General features: G+C 44.0%; 1 protein-coding gene across 2 annotated transcripts in view; it reads left to right on the top strand.

Annotated features, from left to right (window-relative positions):
- Positions 1-18,361, top strand: part of TPCN1 (two pore segment channel 1) — a 77,128-nt gene extending 58,767 nt beyond the window's left edge. For both annotated transcript variants that reach the window (XM_032768342.2, XM_075060158.1), the window contains exons 16-28: positions 582-638; positions 724-777; positions 3,452-3,524; positions 3,895-4,002; positions 6,334-6,405; positions 7,616-7,705; positions 8,238-8,353; positions 9,057-9,103; positions 10,014-10,082; positions 10,763-10,847; positions 11,909-12,045; positions 13,292-13,372; positions 15,499-18,361. In XM_032768342.2, the coding sequence (XP_032624233.1) occupies positions 582-638; positions 724-777; positions 3,452-3,524; positions 3,895-4,002; positions 6,334-6,405; positions 7,616-7,705; positions 8,238-8,353; positions 9,057-9,103; positions 10,014-10,082; positions 10,763-10,847; positions 11,909-12,045; positions 13,292-13,372; positions 15,499-15,615 (1,106 nt within the window). In that variant the 3' untranslated portion in view covers positions 15,616-18,361. The remainder of the gene's footprint in view (positions 1-581; positions 639-723; positions 778-3,451; positions 3,525-3,894; positions 4,003-6,333; positions 6,406-7,615; positions 7,706-8,237; positions 8,354-9,056; positions 9,104-10,013; positions 10,083-10,762; positions 10,848-11,908; positions 12,046-13,291; positions 13,373-15,498) is intronic.
- The last annotated feature ends 921 nt before the right edge of the window (positions 18,362-19,282 follow it).

Genomic DNA, 19,282 nt, shown 5'->3' with positions numbered 1-19,282 from the left:
TATTCTGTAAGAGAAGTGCCCCTTTTGCTGATTGTGATGGTAAAATGAAGGAAGAAAAAAAGAGGAGTGAAGGGGAGAGTTCCTACATCTTGGATCCTCTGTATCCCAATAGCTTAATGGTGGGCGCTACAAGCAGGCCTATGGGAGCCTTGTGATGGTGCTGTATCCTTCCTGCCTTGTAACTGAGCTGAGAGCTATGTACGGTCCTGGAATAATTCTGCAGAGATGGGAAGAAACTGGAATATAGAAGTAATTCTAAATAATGTACCAGGAAAAATAACTGTATGTCAGACTGAGATTCAACAATACACTTTTTCTTCTGAGGCTCCCAAAGCATTTTACATAGGTGGATAAATTATTTATACTCATTTTATTTACTGGGAAACTGAAGCACAGAATGTAGGGGGCTTTCGAGGTGAATGAGATGCGTAATCTTGGGAGAGATGGAAACAGAACTTGGATCTTCTGATGCTTAGGCCTGTGCCCTAACCATTAGACCACACTGCCTGCCTAAAAGTTTAGAAAATTAACATCTGATTATCCAGCAACTTTTCATTGCAGCAGTGTATTTTGTTTTCCAGATACTGTGGTAGCTGTGAATGGGATCTGGATTCTAATTCAAACCTTCATGCTGCAAGGTAGGATATACATGGTTCATTTCTTGACTTGCCTTTCATAAGTTTGATCAGCCCTCTGAGAAGGTGCTGTTCCTGTGCCTTGCAGGTGGGAACTTCTTCCCCAGAGATGTCCCGTGGAGTTACATCGTCTTCCTCACAAGTAAGTTGCTGCGCCAGACCAGCACTGCCTTTTTCCACTACAGCTGCGGAAGGGTATATCGGGGTTTCTCAGTTGTGCATTTTAGTCATTCAGGGGCTTAAAGTATCCATTTCCTTGGAAGCCATTTTTCTCAGTGCCTGGATCTGAACAGATTTTATTGGCCTTGCTTGCTTGTAAGAAATGCCTCTGGTAACCTTGGTGTGCTGAAGAGGGAACCTCTTGCACCCCTGCTATCTATGTAATGAGATGCAGCTAAATGGGAATGTAGTTCTGACTCAGCCCCTAGTAACATTGCCCCAAAACCACCCACCCATCTGGTCTTCTATTTTCACCCCAACCATAAACTGTTGGACATTTACTGACCCCCGTCCATGCTTACGTTACTGTCAATGCAGACTGGATACGTTGCATAGCCTTCTTGGTAGAATTATCATATTAGAAGCATATCTTGAACCAAGACCCTATTTGTTTCCTGCTCTGCTAATTGTTGTTTTGTGGAATCCTCCTCTTACCTTAATTATTTTCACCTGGAATCTCCTTCCATTTTCCTCCATGGTACTGCCGTTCCCTACCTTTGAGTCTGAGCAGTCCTCCTTCCATTTTGGAGGTGGCGACTCTTTTGAGCCTGTCAGCACCACTTCAGACAAATGAGAGGCGCTCGTGAGAGAGCAGTATACTGTTGCCCCTCCCACAGAGGCTGACTGTATTGTCTTCTAGCACTCCTGAACAGAGCAAGGCAAGAGTGAGTCTGACCTTAGATCCCTATATGCTAGTGTGTTGCTCTGCCATGGAACTCATTACTTATCCAAGTTAGTTCATCCTCTCCTATAGGTTATGTTTGTTTTTCACTGCTGCTGCTGAGCAATTCTACTGAAACAGAGCTAAAGCTGTTACTGCAATTGCCAGTTTTACTTAGTAAAGGTGACGTTGGGAGAATCCAAATACCTGTTTGCTAACCTCTCACTTAACTGCATGGAGAGCTCTTTGGCTACAGTTGCCAGCAGAGGAGTTAGTTAGAGAAAATGTCCATTGTTGGTTTTATGAGGATGTGGTGACTTGCTTGTTTCCCCTGGAGCTGTCCTAATTATTGACCTCACATAAAGGCAGACAACTAAATATTGACAAATTTTTATAGTGCTTATATGCTAATACAAGAAGCCTAAATACTAACAGGGGTGAACTTGAGTGCCTGGTATTAAATGAGGGTATTGAAAGAACAGGCATCACAGAAACGTGGTGGAACAATGATAATCAATGGGACACACAATACTAGGGTACAAAATATATAGGAATGACAGAGTAGGTTGTGCTGGGGTGCATGCCAGTGTATGTGAAAGAAAAAGCTTCGAGTCAAATATAGTAAAAATCTTAAGTGAATCAGACAGTACCATAGAATTTTTGTGGATAGAAATTCCATGCTTGAATAATAAGAGTATAGCAGTTAGAATATACTACTGACCAGGATGGTGACTCTGATTGTGAAATATTCATATAGGTTAAAGAGGCTATAGAATCCAATAATCCAAAAATAATGGGGGATTTCATTTATCCCTATATTGACTGGGTTCATGTCACCTCAGGATTGGGGTATTGGAGATGGAAAAAGTACAGGGTAGGGGAACAAAAATGATTAGGGTTATGGAACATTTTCTATATGAAGAGAGATTAAAAAGACTGGTACAGTTCATCTTAGAAAAGATGTATGGGGGATATGATAGAAGTCTATAAAATCATGACTGGTGTGGAGAAAGTCAATAAGGAAGTGTTTTTACTCTTTCACATAACACGTGACTCAGCGTCACCCAATGCAATTAATAGGCATCAAGTTTAAAACAGACTTAAGTACTTCTTCACACAGTGCACAGTCAACCTGTGAAACTTGTTGCCAGGGGATGTTGTGAAAGCCAAAATTAGAACTGCGTTCAAAAAGGAATTCAATAAGTTCATGGAGAATGGGTCCATCAATGGCTGTTAACCAAGATGGTTAGGTACACAACCCCTTGCTCTGGGTGTCCATAAACCTCTGACTGCCAGAACCTGGAGATGGATCACTCAATAAATTGCCCTGTTCTGTCCATGCCCTTTGAAGTATCTGGTCTGGCGATTGTTGGAAGACAGGATCCTGGGCTAGATGGATCGCTGGTCTGACCAAGTATGACCGTTCTTATGTTTTTATTCCCAGATGTATAGAAATACTTTGATCACTGAACGGTTGCCTGATGTCATAATGTTCTGCTAATTCAAGAACTTCAGAGTGCCCTCATGGCAGTGTATGAAACAAACAGCCTTCCTCCACCCTGTTTGAAACTGTCTCCTGTGGTCTGATGAGCTCATAGATATGATTCTTTATTACATTCCACTGAGGTTAAATTGGGCAAGTATGTGGGAGTGAGTGTGTGTCCTGAAGTTCCTCTGGATGACTGACTAGCCTTTCTTATAGGCACTCACTCTTGTCCAGAGATCTGAATGTTTGGCACAGTAGCTAAGGGAGAAGTTAGTGATCTAGAAGAAAAGTGGGGCCCACTTATCATCCCCTTGAGGATAAACATGAAGGAAGGGAATGGGAGCTTATTAAACCTACAGTCAACAAACCTACATGTTCAAGCTGCACATAAAGAATGGTTAAGGTGTGGCTCATTTAAGGGTTGATATTAGATTCTCTCTTGTTTTGCAGTCTATGGGGTAGAGCTGCTCCTGAAAACCACTGGCCTGGGACCCATTGAGTATCTATCTTCTGGATGGAATCTGTAAGTGTGCTGCTTGTGAAGAGTGAATGGAGGCTGGAGGCATAACACCCAGAGCTGTTGTGCTAACCTGCATTGCATCAGTGTCACTTGAGCAATCTGAATTTGAATCGACTGAATTTGGTGGGGATCTAAAGAGAGAGAACTCAAAATTGCAGGATTTGAGGTGATAGATGCTGGGATATAGTTGCCTTCTTTCAAAAATGGCCTTAGGCTGATAGATTAGAAAACTTTATTTCAATAGAGATTCTGCAGGAAATTCCAGTACCCTATCACCTTTCTTTTTGTCTTCTTTTGAACTAGAGTGCCGTGAGCACTCTGCCTCTTGCAAGGCTAAACCAGGCCATTTCTGCTCTCCCGCTTCCTTTTCCAGCTTTGATTTTTCAGTCACCCTGTTTGCATTTCTGGGTCTCCTGGCGCTGGCATTTAACATGGAGCCATTCTACTTCATCGTCGTCCTGCGACCCCTTCAGCTGCTCAGGTGAGACAGAAAAGGCACATGGGGAATAGGAAAATAATCAAAACAGCAGAGTATCAGGGGGTAGCCATGTTAGTCTGTATCCAGAAAAACTACAAGGAGTCCGGTGGCACCTTAAAGACTAACAGTTTTTTGGGGGGCATAAGCTTTCGTTGGTCAAAAAAAAAAAAAAAACTCACTTCTTCAGATGTGCCTAAAAAAGTGAGATTTTTTTATCCACGAAAGCTTATGCCCAAATAAATCTGTTAGTCTTTAAGGTGCCACCAGACTCCTTGTTGTTTTCATAGCAGCAGAGAGAGGGAGGTTTGTTTTCCTTAAACCCAGTCCGGGGCTCAGCTCACTGGCAGGACCCAGCTGGGATGGTTGCATGGTGCGTGACTGTATCACAAAGGAACTGGAACCCTATATGGATAATGAGATTATCTTGAGTTATCAGAATTAATTATGAGAAACTTCAGAAGGGATATTAAAGCTCATGCTTCAGGGCTTAACCCAGCTTCTGTTAGAACCCTATGTGCAGAGCGCTGTAGGTCCCAGAAATGCCAATCACTGAGGCAAATTGTTGTCTACTGGTTAAAGCAGGTTGCATGAGTTCTCTTCTCCCTTCTGATACTTGCAGTGACACATTGATCAAGTAATTTAACCTCTCTGTCCCTCAGTAAAATGGGTATGATGATGTCTGCCTCACAAGGTTTTTGTAAAGATTCATTCATCCTTGTAGAGTGCTTTGAGATCATCAAATGAAAGTTCCATAGAAGGGCAAAGTGTTCTTTTATTAAAGGTGAACTAATATCTAGTGTTTATATAGCACTTTTCACCAGTAGATCTCAAAGTGCTTTACAGAGAAGGTCAGTATCATTGTATTATCCCCATTTTACAGATGGGCAAACTAAGGCCCAAAGAGGCGACTTGACTTGCCCAAGGTCAACCAGGAAGCCTGGCAGAGCTGGAAATAGAACCTGGGTCTCCTGAGTTTCAGTCCAATTCTCTATTCACTAGGTCACACTGTCTAGGATCCCCACTTGCTAATGGAGCATATGTGAGGATTTAAAAAAATGGGTTAATTAAAGGAGAAAATAGTTTTCTTTTAAAATGTACTCACCTGCCAAAGCCTGCACTTGGAAGTCTGTTTTTCTCTTGTAATGGTTGATGTGTGAGGAGTGCAGCTTTCTCCCATTGATCATTGCAGGAAGAAAGCAGATAAATGAGCTTCTGTCTCGGTAAGTCAGCTCACCTTTAAAATGTGTTCTGTAAATGCTAAGCATACACGTGTTAATGATGGAGGCGCTCACGATTTATTAATGTAATTATTTATGCATGATGCTTTATTGGTAAAACACTGTCCTTGTGCTAAGAAGCATAATCCTGCAAATGCTTATTCGTAGACCTTGTCCTTCTACACATGAGACAGTGGGGCTTACCCACGGGAGTAAAGACTATTTGAGTAAAGATGGTCTGGATCAGGAACTGGGAGGCCTTACCTGTCCACTTTTGATGTGCCTAAAGTCTAAATATCCCAACCAAGTGAAGGGAGGTAGTAGGTCCTAGTGGATATAGGACTGGTACTTGGGAGACCTGGGTTCTGTGTCTGATTCTGTCGCTGACTTGCTGTGTGACCTGGGCAAGTCACTTCCTCTGCCCCGTGCCTCAGTGTCCCCATATGTTAAATGGGGATAATGATAGACCTCCTGTGTGAAGTGCTTTGAGATCTACAGATGAAAAGAGCGATGATATTATCCTGTCTCACTCCACCTCTGGAGAAATTTATTGGTGAATAATTGAAGTGCAAAATAATTCATAGATTCTAAGGCCAGAAGGGACCATTGTGATCATTTGGTCTGACCTCCTCCTGTAGAACACAGGCCATAGAAATTTCCCAAAATAATTCCTAGAGCAGATCTTTTAGGAAAACATCCAGTCTTGATTTAGAAGTTGGTAGTGGGAGAGAAATCGCCACGATCCTTGGTAAGTTGTTCCAATGATTAATTACCCTCACTGTTAACAATGTATGCTGTATTTCAGATCCAAATTTGTCTAGCTTCAATTTCCAGCCAGTGGATCATGTTTTATCTTTCTGCTATCCGTGCTTCCCTGGCTAAATGGAGGTGTACAGTCCCCACATTCTCATCAGTAGCATCACAGCGAGGAAAGTACATGGTTGGTGGTCTACTTTGGTGCAGCCTCCACATGGACCCTGGCTGAACCTGTATTCAAAATGCTTCTCTCATGGCCTTGTTTTGCCTGTACATGCTGCTTGTCTTTATGCAGCTAATAATAAAACGGGAAGGAATTGTCCTCATGTAAGTAACCACTGGCTTTTCATCCCTGCTTCAGGCTCTTTAAGTTGAAGAAGCGCTACAGGAATGTCCTGGACACAATGTTTGAGTTATTCCCCAGGATGGCCAGGTATTACACAGCCCTTCTTGGAGGGGGAAAAATGGGCAACATCCCAAAGAAGAGTGTACGAATATGGCTCTGCCATTTCCAGGGTACTGAATACCTGGGCTGGGGTCAGAGTACAAGCGATCACTTTTTTTTTTTCTTTGCAGTGCAACACAAAAAAAATACATGAAGAGCTCTCCAGCACACTAGGCCTAACACCTTGTCCACATTAACCCCTTTGCTCCTGAGCACAAGGGCAACACTACTCTGGCACTTGTTTGGTTTTTAAGTGATGATGGCTTTTGTGCAAAGAAGGTTTCACAAAGGAGATTTTTCCTCATGTCCTTGGTACAACAGGGGACCAGAGGGGTTACAATTATTGCGAAGTGATGTGGAATGCCCGTTTAATTAGTCACTGAGATAAGTAGCCATTGTCCGTGTATGACATCACAGTAGCTTATTCCCTTGCTGCAGAACTAGCTAGGTGTTCAGACATGTTACCAACTAGACTTATTTCTGAAGCTGTTCTGACATCACTGCTGATGATCAAGGAAACAGAGGATAGAGCGATGTTGGCTTGTGCCTCATTAGAGAAATTGGGTGGTGGGGAGGGGGAATAAATATTTAATGGCTTAATGGAAAGGAGCAGATCTGTAAGGAAAGAAGGGTTCTCTTCAAGTTTCTCAGTGCTTATTTCTCACCAAGGGAGTGGTACAGAACTCCATGACTCTGAACTTTTAAAACTAGTCTAGATAAACACTGCACGTGTTCCATAGGCAACAAAACAGCATTGCAGGGGGGTGGTCTAGATGCTACACTGAGGTTTACTGTAGATGGTAGAGATGGAAAACTGCTTAGAGAACAGCCAATCTGAGTGACTTGGCTTTTTCTCTATCCTACCAACTGGTGAATAACAGAATTAGGCTGTGTCTACACTGCGCACCTTACAACGATGCTACAGCTGCAGCATTGTAAGGCACGCAGTTTAGCCACTCTCTGTCAACAGGAGAGCGCTCTCCTGCTGACAAAATAAAATCACACCAAACAAGGGGCAGTAGCTTCATCGGCCGGAGAGTGTCTCCCGCTGACAGAGTGCTGTCCACACTGGTGCTTTTCATTGTTAAAACTTTTGTCGTTCAGAGGTGGTTGTTTTTTCACATCCTTGAGGGACAAAGGTTTTCATGATGAAGGTGCAGTGTAGACAAGGCCTTACTTTTGTTTTTCTCTTCTCCAGCCTGGGCTTAACCCTGCTTATCTTCTACTACTCCTTCGCCATTGTCGGCATGGAATTCTTCTCTGGGGTTGTCTACCCAAACTGCTGCAAGTGAGTACCCAGCAATGCCCTTCCTCTGAAATAGCATTGTTAATAGCCTGGTTCAATGCCAAGCCAGGAGCATTGTCTCTCATATCTGTATTTTCCTATCAAAAAAAGGCCAATGGATGTGTGTTTACTGAGAGTGGTTGGTCTGAATTGGGATTTCCAGTAAAAGAGAGACTTACCGCTTCTCTCGCTGAGACTCAGTGCAATGATCTTTACTTACAGTTTGAGAAGGAAGAGGGGTAGCAATGTGCTAGTTGGTAGTGCTGAGTATTTGAATCGCTGTCTGAAGCAGTTGGGCTGGGATGTATGCTCTGTAATGGCACCACAGCAAAGCACCCATGTGGTATGTAGGATGCTACAGTGCCCCTGTCAGAGGTACCACTTTAGAGAACGGCATTCAACATACAACAAGCATTGGCAAAAAGCTTCCCTGCCCACAGGTCTCTAAGTATGCCGGTGTCTGTCAGCACCTGTAGCTTTGCACATTTTTCCAGAGCACCTCTCATTGTATGTTTGTGCTGGCTTCTCTAATCAGCACAAGTACAGTTGCAGATGCCTATCGCTGGGTGAATCACACGGTTGGAAACAAGACCCTGGTTGAAGAAGGTTACTACTATTTGAACAACTTTGACAACATTTTGAACAGCTTTGGTAAGAGGAATATTTACACGTTGGTTCTTATCCAAGATAACTGTTGACCATACTCTCTCGCATCTACTGCTGCTGAATGCAGAACGACCCTATGTGAATTTGGTACTTATGTAGGGGTGAGACTCTTAACCTAGCTTGCGTAACACCTGTCCATACTTCCTTCTAGTCCCCAGAATTGTACCAATGAGTGTCAGTCCTGGTCCATAGTACCCCTTCCCGTTCTAACCCTGCCTCCCACATGTGGCTGTGCCAAATAACCTGCAGGGGTTTTTTTGTTTTTTTGTTTTTGCCCCTGATTTTAAACATGAAACAGGCCTGCAGGAGGAGGAGGAGGATGGTGATTGATTTTTTTAATCTTTGTGGATCTGTCCAGAGTCTTGCTTAGCATGGACTGGCATGGCAGACTCTGGTTCCACTAAGAAATATGGGCCAAACGGTGCTCTGTTATACCATTATAACTCTAGAGTCACGCCACTGTCCTCTATAGGGTGACTTCAGATTCACTGCGTTGTAACTGAGAGCAGAATCTGTCTCCTATCATCAGTACTCAAGTATTTCGGTCTCTGTTGGCTATACTGAAATGAGGTGTCGTACGAAGAAAATGGGAGAAAGCATGTAGTAGGGGAAACTGAGGCATTGAAATGACTTTGAAACAGGTCAGGCTGGCTAAATCACTTGTTTTGTCCTTTCTGTCTCCATACAGTTACACTGTTTGAGTTGACAGTTGTCAATGACTGGTACATCATCATGGTACGTAGATCTTGGGGTACTTAAATGTAGTCAGCATCAGGGCTGTGTCATCAATTCTTCAGGGAAAGATTCTCTTTAGCACAGATCCTTTTTCATCACTCTGATTGAAAATGGCCAGCTTTGGCTCACACGGGTGGCACTGTTAGCTGCCTGCCAGGAGCTGTCCTCCCCAGTACCATCACTCGGGTATTCTGACCCCACTGGCTGGCTCAGCACTGTACCTTTTGGCTCTTGTACAGCATATGATAGCTATTGAGCAATTCTGAATGGTTTAGGGAGAAGATGGAAGATTCTGAATGCTGCGCTTTTACTTCATGTATTGCTCAATGAGGTTTCTCATCAGTCTTCTGATTTCTTCTCTCTTCCCCCCCCACCCTCCCACCTTGCTCTGTCTGAATGACTGCCATTCTCTGTAATACTACGCAGGAAATCTGCATTAGGAGTAACCTCAGGATCCCTGATCTAATGAATTCTGAATGCATTATGGCAGACCTGTTGTACCTTCGGTGTAAGGGTCTTAGTGACCTCTTCAAGCATCTCTGCACTATAGCTTGTTGTCCCAGGCACCATGCTGTATATTGTTAGCTAGATATGTAGAGAGACCGCTGTCTCTACACTTTTCTGTAGCACTCATCACCATTGTGTGAGTATTTACACTTCAAAGTACTATATGGGAATCTGTGTTCAGTCCTGTAGGGGAAGGGCTTCAGGCCCAGGGGCCTGCTGGGACTTTGAATATGGTGGATGCAGTCCCTGGGGTTAGATACATGAGGTGCACTACTTGTCCTTTACATCATGAGGTATAGATTTATATTTTGGGGGACATGCTGCTTTGTCTGTTCTCAAGGGGACTAATGGCAGCTTCCTTCCTCTTTGCCTGCCACTGAACTCCTCCCTCTCTTGCCCCTAGGAAGGGGTGACCTCGCAAACCTCTCATTGGAGCCGCCTCTACTTCATGATCTTCTATATCGTGACCATGGTAGGTTCTCAGTGCACTTTTGATGGAAAATATCTCTAAATGCCAGCGGCAGTCTGGCTGCACTCTAATGGAAGAATCCATGGCCAATTAGGGAAGTTCTCCTCTTTATGAAACGTAGCTCAGAAAGAAGCATGTGTCCAAATCACTTTCACTAACTTTGGTATGGCAAAAACTACAAGTGTTGCCAGAATCGACACATTATGTACAGAAGCTCCTTGACTTATGCAAGTGTTCTATTCCGGAATGCCTTGCGTAAGTCGAGTTTTGTGTAAGTCAGGAATGTGTCTCCAACAATTACGTTTCTTTCCCGCCCCTCTCCCCCCCCACAAAAAAACCCCCCAACAACAAAAAAAACAACTTATGGAACTTTTTCCGTAAATCTGCATTTCTGTAAGTCAGGTCTGCGCAACCCAGGGAGTGTCTGTATCTGGATGGGAGTTATAGTGGGGGGCATCACTGCGTACATCTTGTCATACCGCCCATTCCCAGTTCACTGGCAGGCTGTTACACAAACACACCACCTAGACTCATAGATTAGGATTTGTACACTCCCTCTGCTGAAAGGAGGGGTGAGGGGAAGCAGCAGGAATTCAGGTGCAGTTCAGTTAGAATCAGACTTGGAAGGACGCTGCAGTTTCAAACCTTGTGACGCGCTCTATTCATTCTGGCTCCCTTCCCAGGTGGTGATGACGATCATTGTGGCCTTTATACTGGAGGCTTTTGTATTCCGCATGAACTACACCCGAAAGAACCAAGGTTCAGAAGGTTAGTGCCAGGCCTGGCCAGCCTGCTGGTCTGTATATCTTTGCTCCCAAAGTCTGGCTTGTGTATATGAGAGAAAACGATTGAACAGGAAAGGCCTGATTTTTATAACCACCTCGCATGCACCCACAAATCTGTGGTTGCAAATAACTGCAGTTGCTGTATTTAAATATCAGGCTACCCGATTGCATCCAGCTCAGGTAGCTGAATATCCAATGGCAGCAGTTGTAACTGTGGTTATTTGCATTCCCAACTGAGTGCACACAAAATAGGCTATGAGGTGTATAGGTCCTTTTTTAAAAATCAGACCTTTGGCCCCAAACATCTTAGGAACTAGAAAAACCCTTCCAGTCTGACTTAACCTGCCATCTCCTGATTGATTGTTCTCTTCTAACTTGTTGGTAAGATGTGGCTCCCCTTGCCAGCTCCCACTCTGAAGAGGTTGGGCATATGCCTCTAAAGGAATAAGTCAACACCTTGACTGGCCTCCTGTTTATTCCTGTACAGCCAGCTTTGTGCTATGAAGCTTCAGAAGAGTCCCAAAAATGATTAAAGGATTGGGAAGCAAGCCCTGTAGTGACAGTCTCAAGGAGTCTGATCTATTTAGTGTAATAAAGAGAAGGGGTGACTTGATGATGGTTTATAAGTATCTACGTGGGCAACAACAATTTGATAATGGGTTCTTCAGCCTAACAGACAAAGATATAACAAGATCCAGCAGCTGGAAGCTGAAGCTAGACGAAGTCAGACTGGAAAAGAGGAGGAAACCTTTAACAGTGAGAGTAATTAGTCATTGGAACAATTTCCCAAAGATTGTAATGGATTCTCCATAATTGGCAGGTTTTAAATAAAGACTGGATGTTTTTTCTAAAAGAGATGCCCTAGTTCAGACAAGAATTCAGGGACATTCTCTGGCCTATGCTATATGGGAGGTCAGTCTAGATGATCACAGTGGTCCCTTCTGGCCTTATAATCTCTGAAAACCCTTTAGGATTATTGCCATTGCTGATTAAAACTGTGACTTCCCAATGTCTTCTCCTTGTTTTCTTTCCCTCCCTCTGAAGAAGACAATGGCATTGTCCTGGAGAAGGAGATCTCCAAGGAGGAAATGGCAGGCGTAATTGAGCTCTACAGACGGAATTGTGCTGCCTCTGAAATTGCCCCGCTGCAGAAGGTCATTGCACAAATGGACAAGTATGAGGTAAAGAGAGAAGCTGGGATTCAGGCCACAATCCCTGCACTTCTGTGGTGCAACATGCAGAGGCACAGCTGTGGGGCTTAAAGAAGCTCTTCTGCTAGGGTGCAGCAGGAGCTCTTTCCACATATATGCCTTTGGTTCTTGTTAGACTCTGCTCTGTTGAAGGGACTCTGGATCGGTACCCTGCAGATTAGCACTTAAAACTCATTGCACTGAAGCAAGTGCAGTTGAATTCCCAGGGCATTGGGCTGAATTCCCACTGTATTCCAGAGAGCACTGATCAGGACCTATCTCACTGTACAGAATAAACATTGCGAAGAGCCATCCTGGCCAGCTGACCCCACTGGAAGGAGCATTCTGTTTTTTGAGCATTCCTAATACTGCAGTTACTATTCTGTAATTCACCTGTGCTGCCCCATCTGTTTTTCTACCTGACCCACTACTGTACCATTGTCTCCATACAGTTCTGAGGCAGTGTACAATAATAGAACTCTGTCAGTTCCAAGCTTCAGGCTTGCTTCTCTGTAGACAATGGCAATTACTTTTTTACCACTGGTATCGCAAAAGGGATATTGTCAAGGCTGAAAATGAAGTGACCTTGAAAACTCTTCCCTTCAAGAGCTCTGTGTCTCATGATGCTGGGAGACTTTAAACTGATTTTTGTAATAGCTGGTATTTGCCCCTTCCATCCCACCCCATGAATTTGTAGCCACCAGACTCGCTGTACTAGATGACAGCACATTTGCATCAGTTGGCTTGCTGCATTTCTCATTGCTGGGGTATTGAAATATTGAGCAATTGTGTACACAGATAAAATTCAGTTCTGGAATCTTGACAGTTACATCTGCCAAAGAAGAGGCAATTTTCAAGATAGTCTGTCTAAAAATGGCTCTAACCTCAACCATGTCCATTTAAAAGAAAAGTTTAAATAACAGTTCAAATAAGGAAGTTAAACCAGTAACTGTAGGGATATTCTGAGTACTTCTCAATTATAAATAACCCAAAATGGTGTGTCAGTAACTTAGGCTGTTTACTCTCTGCTTGTATGGGTTGAAACTAACAAGATCCCTTGAGTAGGCTAGCAGGTATAGGTGAATGAGGAAAGTTTAGTTAGGCACAGTCTCCCTCAGGAAACTTGTATTCTCATCTCACCACTGACCTAGTTGTGACCTAGTGGGGCAGGGAGTTGTTGAAGGACCTGGGTTCTTTTTCCCATTGTTATTAATATCTCTACTTTTTGTCTACTCAGCAAACATCGATGCTGTTTCTGGGACGGAGATCGAGGACCAAAAGCGACTTAAGTATGAAAATGTACGAGGAGGAGATACAGGTAGGAAATACCAAGTTGCAAATGTCCTCTAAGTTTCTGATTAGGAGGACACTGTCCATTAGTTAGAATGTTTAATCATTCTTTAAATGTTGGGAATCTTCCACCCAGAAGAACCAGACAGCAGGATGCTCTGCAGAATATATAGTATATAAAGGTCATCTCACAATAGTCATAACCTCTTACATTTATGTAGCCCCTTACAGGCCAAAGTGCTTCGCAAACTGTGCGTGCCACTGAAATGAAGTGCGCTCCAGGGTGAAACACAGCACACATTTACCAGAGCTAGCAACATCGCCTGGCAGTTCAGGGCAGGAGGTGAAGAATAAGGATTAGAAACACCTAAGCTATGGCTACGCTACACAGCTTACAGTGGTGCAGCTGCTCTAAGCCAGTGGTGCAGCTGCTCTAAGCTGCTCTCAAACTGGGGGTCATGAGGTTATTCCATGGGGGGTTGCAAGCTGTCAGCCTCCACCCCAAACCTCGCTTTGCCACCAGCATTTATAATGGTGTTAAATTATATAAAAACATTTTTAATTTATGGGGGTGGGGGTCCACACTCAGAGGCTTGCTGTGTGAAAGGCATCACCAGTACAAAAGTTGAGAACCACTGCTCTGAGCTAATGGGAGAGAGTTCTCCCATCAACTTAATTACTCCATTATGCAATTACTTAATTACTATGAGTGGCAGGAGAAGCTCTCCTGCTCACACAGCACTGTCTACACCAATGCTTAGGTTGGTATAATTTAAGTCACTCAGGGGTGGCTTATTTACAGTGGTTTATGGAGGCTGAACTCCCCTCTTAACCCTGAGGTACTCCTATCATGCTAATCCTGAGCATGTTGGCAAAGAAGCCTCTGTAGTCAGTCTGTCTGAGCTGTGGGCATAGACTATTTCACCGCTTGAGCAAGTGGGGGGTGGCATCATCCTTCCTTCTCTTGAGCCTGCCCTCTTCCGCCCCACCTCTCCTGGGTCAGTTGGCGGGGGCTCACTAATGAGCAGTGCAAACTGTGGGTGTACTCCGGCCATTTTATTTCCTTGGAGGCTTAGTGTGAAATCACCAGGGCTGACTGGAAAACAAGCATTCCATTTGAAGAATGAACAGTTTGACATGGGTCACAAATGTTGAACTAAATAAAGACCTTTCAGAAATGAGAGAGCAAGAGATTGACCAACCGCTCCAAGCTACCTAATAGCCCAGTGGTTAGGGCATCTCCATGTTTGAGGCCCTGCCCTGCCTGATTGAGCAGGGCCTTGAACCGGGATCTCCTACAAAACCACCAGGCAACTACCTGTTCTAAGAATGTGTGGGCACTCGCGCTCCCCAGTGAAAGTTCAAGCGAAACCAAAACATTTCCACAAAAACCTCTTGTTGAAAAGCTGCTGACATGCTCTAAACATCATGAGCCTTTTCAAACACTGGTAGGCTCGTACACTGAGAGGAGTGCACCAGAAAAATCCCTCTCTGGAGGGAAGGGGCCGTTAACTCCACAGGAATTTGATGATGATGGATACCGAAGGAGTTAATCTCTGCATCTTTCTGGTGTCCCTTCTCTTGCTAGCAGTGGGATGACCTGTGGCTCCTACAATGAGTGTAACCCTAGTGCTTATCTTTAGTGTTGTTCAGAATCTCCTGAGACTCTTCTAATTTATAGCGAGTGAAATGACCAGTCTGTCCTTAGCAAATGAATCTTAAATGCCTGCAAAGGAGGCATGTCACTGAAAGAGTAAACGTTTTCCCCAGAATTTCCCAGTGCATCCTGCTGTTGCAAACTGCATGTGGGGTGATGGGTTCAAAACATTAACCAGGAGTTGAGAGCTCGGGGCTTCCATCCTGCAAATGTTACAGTGATGCTCTAGTTAACCCTTTCCTGACAGCAGCTCCAGTTGTATCAAAACTTTGCCTTGGAGGAAAAACAGAGTTTTATAGAAGCCTGAAAAGAGAGAGTGTAACTAAGCCCTCGCTATTTACTGCTGCCAAAGTGCTTGAGAAGTATTGTACCCCTGTTGTGTTTCACAGGGGAAGGGGAGAGGGTGGCTGTTCAGGACAACAAGAGGGGCCTGAGGGAGAGTAGTATGGTATGGCGAAGAGACTTCTCTCATTGGGTGTGTTCTTCCCTCTGTTCAGGAGTGGTATGAAGAGCATTCCAGAAAAGAAGAATATCAGTGGCAAGAAGATGTCTTCCTGTCCGGCAACCGCATGCTGTCCTCAGGCCTCAGGCAGCGCTCGCAGACAGTTATCTAGGCCAAGCTAGTGCAAACCATTCTTCTATGCAATAATCCCATAGTATTTTATAATGTATATAGATATAGTCAGTATATCAGTCACATTTTGGTTTTAAACATCTCTTCCCCTGGAAGACATCATGAGTTGCTTTGAATAAATGAAAAGCAAAGACTCGGAGGATTCAAAATAGGACTGCTGGAACCAAAAATATATATTATAACCCTTCAGCAAGACCCTATCACTGCAACTGTGACTGATGACCATCTGGTACAGAATACTCGGTTGTTCTTCCTGGTTTATGCTTCCCCAACACGGACCTACGACTAGTTTTACCAGTCGGAAACCATGGGAAGGGATATTTAATCCTTTGGAAGAAGGAAATAATACTGAACCCAGCTGCTAATATTGAAGTCCTGTGCTTAAAATATAGTTTCTTTAACCCATTAATTCTTAAATAAAAGAATCAGGGAGCAAGTTTGTATTTCCCTCCCCAACTAGTATCCAGCAAGGTGGGGTTGGATGAGAAGTTTACCACTTTAATCTACACCCATTCTGCCTCTTCCTAACTACCTAGGCTTAGTGACCATTCTAGAGACATTCCGTTTCATTCCTCAGTAGATAATCCAACCTCTTAAATCTGTTCTTTGGAGAATGGCTGTAGAACTGAGCTTCAGTAGTTCTTTGAATCCTTACTAAAAGTTATGAAACTTGACAGAATTCTGGAGCAATGCCCTTGTTGAAGCTGTCCAAGTTCTCTCTCTAGTGTTCTGTGCTATGCAGGCTGGGAGCCATTTGACAAATCCCAAAACTCTGGTGATCTGTTAGTAGGTGAGATGCAAATTCCCCAGGATGGTGATTCTGAGCCTTTGCCATTCCACCCTCCGGTTTATAAGCGGAAGATCTTTGCCTGGTATGAGAATGAGACCACACAAGGTTAGTGATGGAGCTTCATGTGGGGCTGGATTGAGAAGTGCTGGGGAGGTGTGTGCATATGTGCCTGCACAGCACCTCTGTGCAATCACCACCAGGGTAATGTCGCCTTTGATTTCCCAGGCAGGTTGATGTGACCACAAGGGAACTTTTCTCCTTCGCCTTCTCTCTTGCAAAAACTTGCCAACTCTGGGAACCACTATTTTATGAATCAGAGCCAGTTTGGGAAGCTTTTCTAATGGGAGAACTGGACTTAGAGATGTGGAAAACTCTTCCATCCATCTGCCCTTCTGTATCATACATAGAACAGAGGCTGACTTTCTGCTCTGACTTGTTCCGTGATCATGGGCAAGGTCACTTAATCTCTCTGTGCTTCTGTTTCCACACACTGGGAGTAACAAAACCCACTTGGGTAAAGCACGCCACGGTCTGTGGATGGAAAGGCTCAGTATTATAAAAACATGTTGTCATGGCACATGTGCATTGGCAGGTCAAAGGAGAGGTTGCCATGGCATCTCACCTTTTAAATTTGCTGTTTCGGCTGAGTGGGTCCCTCTAAATGAAGTGAGAGCTTTTAGGAATCCCTCTGGCAATCTGCACTCCAAAGCTATTGCATAGGAAACTGCCTCCCTCCTAAATCAGACAGCATTAATCGTAAGGTAATTCCCCCTCATCCTTGGAGTTATAGATATATCCATATCCATCCTTGGAGTTATAGAGATATACCATATTGCACTATATTGAGGGAAGGGAAAACATTTCCACAGCTGGCTGCACTGTTCATTTAGGAGCTGTTCTGTCATTCCCATTATGGCCTATGGTGAGATTTTTTTCAAAAACATCTTAATGTCTTAAGAGCCCAGTTCCTGGTGACTTAAGTCTCACATGCTTTTGACGACCTCCCCCTCTATGGGTAGTGGTTCAAAGTGTTCTGGTTAAGTGAATGAGATGGTAGTCACTATGCGTGCACCCATTGCATGCTGCTTGTCCTCACTGCTGCATTCTGGAATTCATTGGATACTCAAATGAAACTCTTTACTTCCTTTTTGTGTGCAATGGACTCCAGAGTTATGACGTGACACTTGAGCCCTGCCAAGCTTCCCTCTTGAGAAATTGGAGCCATTTTCCAAATTGTGTAGATCACATCCAGGACACTCTCACTGATGAGCAGCACTGAAAATAGCACATCTGCTGCTACACATGGAATCCTAGCTCTGGTGTTTCACTCTACACTAATCTCTAGATGCTGCAGAAGCACAACTTCTATTGCTGGCAGGATGGAAAGCATCAGGATTGTAAGGGTTAAAAAAAAATGCAGCTGTTAGGGAAGAAAAAAAGATGATTTTCAAAGCCATCATTCAGGCCTTTTTGCACCCCTGGGGGGCACGGGACTATATAAAGGGGGTATGAACCTGCAGAACATGGAGTTTTCAGAAGAGACCTCGTGATGAAGGGTGCACAAGATTGCTAAAATACGTTTTCCAGAGTAAAAGTGCTACTCTGCCTTCTGTGGTTTTATTGCTGAGATTTTGATCTGGCCTGAAATATGCACTCTGTTTTTTTTAAACTGAGGAGGTTTGTAGAAGTTACTTTTTCCAAATGACTTAACAGTCGCAAGGGAAAAAAGTTTGAGTACGGGGCATCCCCTTTCAATTGTCCTCCCCATCCCCTTCTTAGACACTGACTTACCGTGACTACAAAGACAATCATTTTGTAGGGATAAGGGAGGAAACACTGCAGGGTTTTGTATGCTGGCGGTTTGTTTATAAATAACTTTATGGACATGTCTGTAGATTTTCAGGCACATTAATAAAAACATCCTCTGCTACATAGAGAGCTGCCTCAGCTCCTCTTTCCTGTGTCCGTTTCAAGAACTAGTTGGTTTGTGGGTGAGCTATTGGCAAACTGAGAGGATCCCTATCCCCCTTAGATTGCAGTCGCTAGGCGCAGAGACACCCCCCCCCCCATTGCCCCCACTCTAAAAGCTGCTGGAAACTTCTGCTGTGATGCATTTAAAATGCTAAGTAACCCTAGGAGTCTGTAAACTGGCTGGTCCCTTTCTCCAACCCACCAGAGTTGTCCCTTGTGGTCTAGAGTGAAATTTTCAGAAGTGCCTAGATCCCATTTTTGTATGTGACTTAGGAGCCCAGGTCTCACTGACTTTCAGTGCCATTTAACATCCGAAGTGCTTGTCACTTTTGAAAATGGGCTTTTTTTTTTCAAATATTCCTTTAGATGGTGTTTAAATCTTGTGCAGATTTGGCACCTGAGAACAATCTCTTAGAACTGTGCAGTTTGCTTTTCTGGGCATTTGAAGCGGCCACAACTCGAACCCTTAAGCTTTTATCCATGTTAACCACTATTTCCTCTCTCCCTCATGCTGTCTCCACTCCCTGCGCTGCCTGTATGTTGATGGATAAGTTTATTTCACCAGGCTTCTTGCCATCCCTGTTGCACAAGGCCCAGTGACTAACCCTTGTGGTCATTCAGTCCAAGCACAGTGCTGACACAGGATTAAAGAAAGCCATGACAATGCAATTTCCTAGGAAACCAGGAGGATTGTTTTTTTCTTTAATGGCAAACTAATCCACATGTGACTGCTGTTCAGGGGTCCTTCAGTATTGAAGGGAGATGACTGCCAGTTCCTGTCAGCACTAGAGCAAGTTAATATACTCCCAGCGCAGCTGGGTATGGTACAAGATTCTGCCACAGCGTTGCTGCATTTGCCCCTGTAGCGATGTATTTCCCCACTGCT

Source organism: Chelonoidis abingdonii, chromosome 22, assembly GCF_003597395.2.
Source record: "Chelonoidis abingdonii isolate Lonesome George chromosome 22, CheloAbing_2.0, whole genome shotgun sequence".
Taxonomy (NCBI): Eukaryota; Metazoa; Chordata; order Testudines; family Testudinidae; genus Chelonoidis; species Chelonoidis abingdonii.
This window is presented reverse-complemented; position numbering and strand designations above follow the sequence as displayed.